A 7,500-nucleotide genomic window follows, 5' to 3' on the forward strand; every position below is an offset into this window, starting at 1 on the left:
GGGTCCCTGGCACTGTGAGACAGCAGTGTTAACCCGGGTCCCTGGCACTGTGAGACAGCAATGTTAACCCGGGTCCCTGGCACTGTGAGACAGCAGTGTTAACCCAGGTCCCTGGCTCTGTGGGGCAGCAGTGTTAACCCGGGTCCCTGGCACTGTGAGAGAGCAGTGTTAACCCGGGTCCCTGGCACTGTGAGGCAGCAGTGCTAACCCGGGTCCCTGGCACTGTGAGGCAGCAGTGTTAACCCGGGTCCCTGGCACTGTGAGACAGCAGTGTTAACCCGGGTCCCTGGCACTGTGAGGCAGCAGTGTTAATCCGGGTCCCTGGCACTGTGAGACAGCAGCGTTAACCCGGGTCCCTGGCACTGTGAGACAGCAGCGTTAACCCGGGTCTCTGGCACTGTGAGACAGCAGTGTTAACCCGGGTCCCTGGCACTGTGAGACAGCGGTGTTAGCCCAGGTCCCTGGCACTGTGAGACAGCGGTGTTAACCCGGGTCCCTGGCACTGTGAGGCAGCAGTGTTAACCCGGGTCCCTGGCTCTGTGAGGCAGCAGTGTTAACCCGGGTCCCTGGCACTGTGAGACAGCAGTGTTAACCCGGGTCCCTGGCACTGTGAGACAGCCGTGTTAACCCGGGTCCCTGGCACTGTGAGGCAACAGTGTTAACCCGGGTCCCTGGTACTGTGAGACAGCAGTGCTAACCCGGGTCCCTGGCACTGTGAGACAGCAGTGTTAACCCTGGCACTGTGAGACAGCAGTGTTAACCCGGGTCCCTGGCACTGTGAGACAGCAGTGTTAACCCGGGTCCCTGGCACTGTGAGGCAGCAGTGTTAACCCGGGTCACTGGCACTGTGAGACAGCAGTGTTAACCCGGGTCCCTGGCACTGTGAGACAGCAGTGTTAACCCGGGTCCCTGGCACTGTGAGCCAGCAGTGTTAACCCGTGTCCCTGGCTCTGTGGGGCAGCAGTGTTAACCCGGGTCCCTGGCACTGTGAGACAGCAGTGTTAACCCGGGTCCCTGGCACTGTGAGACAGCAATGTTAACCCGGGTCCCTGGCACTGTGAGACAGCAGTGTTAACCCGGGTCCCTGGCACTGTGAGGCAGCAGTGTTAACCCGGGTCCCTGGCACTGTGAGACAGCAGTGTTAACCCGGGTCCCTGGCACTGTGAGACAGCAGTGTTAACCCAGGTCCCTGGCACTGTGAGACAGCAGTGTTAACCCGGGTCCCTGGCACTGTGAGACAGCAGTGTTAACCCGGGTCCCTGGCACTGTGAGACAGCGGTGTTAACCCAGGTCCCTGGCTCTGTGAGACAGCAGTGTTAACCCGGGTTCCTGGCACTGTGAGACAGCAGTGTTAACCCGGGTCTCTGGCACTGTGAGACAGCAGTGTTAACCCGGGTTCCTGGCACTGTGAGACAGCAGTGTTAACCCGGGTCTCTGCCACTGTGAGACAGCAGTGTTAACCTGGGTCCCTGGCACTGTGAGACAGCAGTGTTAACCCGTGTCCCTGACACTGTGAGACAGCAGTGTTAACCCGGGTCTCTGATACTGTGAGACAGCAGTGTTAACCCGGGTCCCTGGCACTGTGAGACAGCAGTGTTAACCCGGGTCCCTGGCACTGTGAGACAGCAGTGTTAACCCGTGTCCCTGGCACTGTGAGACAGCAGTGTTAACCCGGTCGCTGGCACCGTGAGGCAGCATTGTTAACCCGGGTCCCTGGCACTGTGAGACAGCAGTGTTAACCCGGGTCCCTGGCACTGTGAGACAGCAGCGTTAACCCGGGTCCCTGGCACTGTGAGACAGCAGTGTTAACCCGGGTCCCTGGCACTGTGAGACAGCAGTGTTAACCCAGGTCCCTGGCACTGTGAGACAGCATTGTTATCCCGGGTCCCTGGCACTGTGAGACAGCAGTGTTAATCCGGTCACTGGCACTGTGAGACAGCAGTGTTAACCCGGGTCCCTGGCACTGTGAGACAGCGGTGTTAACCCGGGTCCCTGGCACTGTGAGACAGCAGTGTTAACCCGGGTCCCTGGCACTCTGAGACAGCAGTGTTAACCCGGGTCCCTGGCACTGTGAGACAGCAGTGTTAACCCTGGCACAGTGAGACAGCAGAGTTAACCCGGGTCCCTGGCACTATGAGACAGCAGTGTTAACCCGGGTCCCTGGCACTGTGAGACAGCAGTGTTAACCCGGGTCCCTGGCACTGTGAGACAGCAGTGTTAACCCGGGTCCCTGGCACTGTGAGACAGCAGTGTTAACCCTGGCACAGTGAGACAGCAGTGTTAACCCGGGTCCCTGGCACTATGAGACAGCAGTGTTAACCCGGGTCCCTGGCACTGTGAGACAGCAGTGTTAACCCGGGTCCCTGGCACTGTGAGACAGCAGTGTTAACCCGGGTCCCTGGCACTGTGAGACAGCAGTGTTAACCCGGGTCCCTGGCACTGTGAGACAGCAGTGTTAACCCGGTCACTGGCACTGTGAGGCAGCAGTGTTAACCCGGGTCCCTGGCACTGTGAGACAGCAGTGTGAACCCGGCTCCCTGGCACTGTGAGACAGCAGTGTTAACCCGGTCACTGGCACTGTGAGACAACAGTGTTAACCCGGGTCCCTGGCACTGTGAGACAGCAGTGTTAACCCGGCTCCCTGGCACTGTGAGACAGCAGTGTTAACCCGGTCACTGGCACTGTGAGACAGCAGTGTTAACCCGGGTCCCTGGCATTGTGAGGCAGCAGTGTTAACCCGGATCCCTGGCACTGTGAGACAGCAGTGTTAACCCGGTCACTGGCACTGTGAGACAGCAGTGTTAACCCAGGCCCCTGGCGCTGTGAGGCAGCAGTGTTAACCCGGGTCCCTGGCACTATGAGACAGCAGTGTTAACCCGGTCACTGGCACTGTGAGACAGCAGTGTTCACCCGGGTCCTGTATCATCACCACTCCCGCACCGTCTTATCCCGCCCCTCCTTCAAGTGTACAGATGTGTGGGTAGGAAGGGGTGGGTTTGAGGTTGGATCTCGTCTTCCTCACTGAGCTATTTCTCTCCCCCGACCCCCACAGGTTCTTTCTGATGTGCTACCTGTTTGTCAACCTGGCGTGTGCCCTGCAGACCCTCCTGAGGACCCCGAACTGGAGACCCCGATTCCGATATTACCACTGGTGAGCCAAGAGTTGCTTCGGGGGGGGGGGGGGGGGGGGGGGGGGGGGTGGCACCGATGGGGCGGAGGCACCGATGGGGCGGATGGCGAAGATAAAGTGGAGGAAGAGGATGGGCTCGGCTATTTCAAATGGTGGAGTATGAGCCTCTTAATTTCAGGGTCACGGGTTTGAGCCCCAGGTGGGGCACAGCTGTGTAAGCAACCCCCACACTGCGCACAGCTGTGTAAACAACCCCCACACTGCGCACAGCTGTGTAAACAACCCCCACACTGCGCACAGCTGTGTAAACAACCCCCACACTGCGCACAGCTGTGTAAACAACCCCCACACTGCGCACAGCTGTGTAAACAACCCCCACACTGCGCACAGCTGTGTAAACAACCCCCACACTGCGCACAGCTGTGTAAACAACCCCCACACTGCGCACCGCTGTGTAAACAACCCCCACACTGCGCACAGCTGTGTAAACAACCCCCACACTGCGCACAGCTGTGTAAACAACCCCCACACTGCGCACAGCTGTGTAAACAACCCCCGCACTGCGCACAGCTGTGTAAACAACCCCCACACTGCGCACCGCTGTGTAAACAACCCCCACACTGCGCATCGCTGTGTAAACAACCCCCACACTGCGCACAGCTGTGTAAACAACCCCCACACTGCGCACAGCTGTGTAAACAACCCCCACACTGCGCACAGCTGTGTAAACAACCCCCACACTGCGCACAGCTGTGTAAACAACCCCCACACTGCGCACAGCTGTGTAAACAACCCCCACACTGCGCACAGCTGTGTAAACAACCCCCACACTGCGCACAGCTGTGTAAACAACCCCCACACTGCGCACAGCTGTGTAAACAACCCCCACACTGCGCACAGCTGTGTAAACAACCCTCACACTGCGCACCGCTGTGTAAACAACCCCCACACTGCGCACAGCTGTGTAAACAACCCCCACACTGCGCACAGCTGTGTAAACAACCCCCACACTGCGCACAGCTGTGTAAACAACCCCCACACTGCGCACAGCTGTGTAAACAACCCCCACACTGCGCACAGCTGTGTAAACAACCCCCGCACTGCGCACCGCTGTGTAAACAACCCTCACACTGCGCACAGCTGTGTAAACAACCCCCACACTGCGCACCGCTGTGTAAACAACCCCCACACTGCGCACAGCTGTGTAAACAACCCCCACGTTGGGCACAGCTGTGTAAACAACCCCCACACTGCGCACCGCTGTGTAAACAACCCCCACACTGCGCACCGCTGTGTAAACAACCCCCACACTGCGCACCGCTGTGTAAACAACCCCCACACTGCGCACCGCTGTGTAAACAACCCCCGCACTGCGCACCGCTGTGTAAGCAACCCCCGCACTGCGCACCGCTGTGTAAACAACCCCCGCACTGCGCACCGCTGTGTAAACAACCCCCAAACTGCGCACAGATGTGTAAAAAACCCCCACACTGCACACAGCTGTGTAAACAACCCCCACACTGCGCACAGCTGTGTAAACAACCCCCACGTTGGGCACAGCTGTGTAAACAACGCCCACAGTGCGCACAGCTGTGTAAACAACCCCCACACTGCGCACAGCTGTGTAAACAACCCCCACACTGCACACAGCTATGTAAACAACCCCCACACTGCGCACAGCTGTGTAAACAACCCCCACACTGCGCACAGCTGTTTAAACAACGCCCACAGTGCGCACAGCTGTGTAAACAACCCCCACACTGCGCACAGCTGTGTAAACAACCCCCACACTGCGCACAGCTGTGTAAACAACCCCCACACTGCGCACAGCTGTGTAAACAACCCCCACACTGCGCACAGCTGTGTAAACAACCCCCACACTGCGCACAGCTGTGTAAACAACCCCCCACGATGTGAATTTCCCAGGACATGTCACTGACCCGCACTCTTTTCCGCAGGACACTCTCCTTCCTGGGAATGAGCCTGTGCCTGGCTCTGATGTTTATCTCCTCCTGGTACTATGCCATTGTGGCCATGCTGATCGCCGGGATGATATACAAGTACATCGAGTATCAAGGGTGAGTGAGTGGGGTGGGCGTTTGGGGGGAGATGGGGGCGGGGAGAGGCCCCGGACGCTGTCTGCAGGAACATTGAGGAACCACCGGCTCCACCCCAGGGCCGCCTCTCGCTGCCCGTGCCCCCCTCCCCTGCCTCTACGCCGAAACTATCGGACCCCTTATCGGGACGCCCATTACTGAGCGAGCAGAGATCCCCCGATTAAATATCAGGCAGGATTTGAGGCCGTCTCTTTTCCCAACCTCGGATTCTGAGCTGCCCATTCCGTCTCCAGAACACGACACCCCCTCCCTATGTCTGTAACCTCCTCCAGCCCCGACACCCCTCCCTATCTCTGTAACCTCCTCCAGTTCCTATACCCCTCCCTATCTCTGTAACCTCTTCCAGTTCCTATACCCCTCCCTATCTCTGTAACCTCCTCCAGTCCCCTACAACCCTCCCTATCTCTGTAACCTCCTCCAGCCCCCTACAACCCTCCCTATCTCTGTAACCTCCTCCAGTCCCCTACAATCCTCCCTATCTCTGTAACCTCCTCCAGTCCCCTACACCCCTCCCTATCTCTGTAACCGTGTCCAGCCCCTACAACCCTCCCTATCTCTGTAACCTCCTCCAGCCCCTACAACCCTCCCTCTCTCTCGTAACCTCCTCCAGCCCCTACAACCCTCCCTATCTCTGTAACCTCCTCCAGCCCCGTCAACCCTCCCTATTTATGTAACCTCCTCCAGCCCCCTACAACCCTCCCTATCTCTGTAACCTCCTCCAGTCCCCTACACCCCTCCCTATCTCTGTAACCTCCTCCAGCCCCTACAACCCTCCCTATCTCTGTAACCTCCTCCAGCCCCTACAGCCCTCCCTATCTCTGTAACCTCCTCCAGTCCCTACAACCCTCCCTATCTCTGTAACCTCCTCCAGTCCCCTACACCCCTCCCTATCTCTGTAACCTCCTCCAGCCCCTACAACCCTCCCTATCTCTGTAACCGTGTCCAGCCCCTACAACCCTCCCTATCTCTGTAACCTCCTCCAGCCCCCTACAACCCTCCCTATCTCTGTAACCCTCCTCCAGCCCCCTACAACCCTCCCTATCTCTGTAACCTCCTCCAGCCCCCTACAACCCTCCCTATCTCTGTAACCTCCTCCAGCCCCCTACAACCCTCCCTATCTCTGTAACCTCCTCCAGCCCCCTACAACCCTCCCTATCCCTGTAACCTCCAGCCCCTACACCCCTCCCTATCTCTGTAACCTCCTCCAGCCCCCTACAACCCTCCCTATCTCTGTAACCTCCTCCAGCCCCTACAACCCTCCCTATCTCTGTAACCTCCTCCAGCCCCCCTACGCCCCTCCCGATCTCTGCACTCCCCTGTCCTGCCTGCCTTGGCCCCCGCGCGGAATTGGGATGCCTGGGAAGAGTTTAAAGCATTATTCCGACGACGTAAAGCTGCACGCCCGGAACCATCGGAGTCCGATGCTGACTCTGAGGCAGAATTCGAAAGGGAAACGCTCGAGACCCCCAAAAGGTCCAAACTTAACAAAACAGAAGACGTTCGTCGAGCTCCCTTCGCGTCACCTTTTTCTTAAATGCCCTGTTCAGTGTTGTTGCTGAGTTTCGGGAAGGCCTTGCTCTGTATAACGGCCGGACGTATTTCTTCGGGAGAAACCTCTACTGGGTCCCCATTGCCACCAGAATCCTCTATTTTCCATCACGTCCAAGTCTGTAAATCAGCACGAAACGACCATAAGACATAGGAGCAGGATTAGGCCACTCGGCCCATCGAGTCTGCTCCCCCATTCAATCATGGCTGATGTTTTCTCATCCCCATTCTCCTGCCTTCTCCCCATAACCCCTGATCCCCTTATTAATCAAGAACCTATCTATCTCTGTCTTAAAGACACTCAGTGATTTGGCCTCCCACAGCCTTCTGGGGCAAAGAGTTCCACAGATTCACCACCCTCTGGCTGAAGAAATCCCTCCTCATCTCTGTTGTAAAGGATCGTCCCTTTAGTCTGAGATTGTGTCCTCTGGTTCTAGTTTTTCCCACAAGTGGAAACATCCTCTCCACGTCCACTCTATCCAGGCCTCGCACCGTACTTTAAGTAAGACAGTTCGAAGAAAGAGCCGGTGTTGATGCAAGGACACAGTTCATCAAACAGTCCTGTGAAAAAGGCATTTGGCTGGCGATTACCGGAAAGCGCTGTATTGATAGAAAAGCTCTCGACTATTTTCAATCCTCTGACTCCAGAACTTGAATGGTTCTCGGTTATTGGGGCTGGGTTTAGCACAGGGCTAAATTGCTTTG

The 7,500-nt window shown here is 57.4% G+C and overlaps 1 protein-coding gene across 1 annotated transcript in view; it reads left to right on the forward strand.

Annotated features, from left to right (window-relative positions):
• The first annotated feature begins 3,039 nt into the window (after window positions 1-3,039).
• LOC140422583 (solute carrier family 12 member 6) overlaps window positions 3,040-7,500 on the forward strand; it is a 539,853-nt gene continuing 535,392 nt past the window's right edge. Inside the window, exons 1-2 of the mRNA XM_072507591.1 lie at window positions 3,040-3,151; window positions 5,089-5,208. Coding sequence (XP_072363692.1) covers window positions 3,063-3,151; window positions 5,089-5,208 — 209 coding nt within the window. The 5' untranslated portion in view covers window positions 3,040-3,062. The remainder of the gene's footprint in view (window positions 3,152-5,088; window positions 5,209-7,500) is intronic.

This window comes from Scyliorhinus torazame, chromosome 5 (genome assembly GCF_047496885.1).
Source record: "Scyliorhinus torazame isolate Kashiwa2021f chromosome 5, sScyTor2.1, whole genome shotgun sequence".
NCBI classification, from domain to species: domain Eukaryota; kingdom Metazoa; phylum Chordata; class Chondrichthyes; order Carcharhiniformes; family Scyliorhinidae; genus Scyliorhinus; species Scyliorhinus torazame.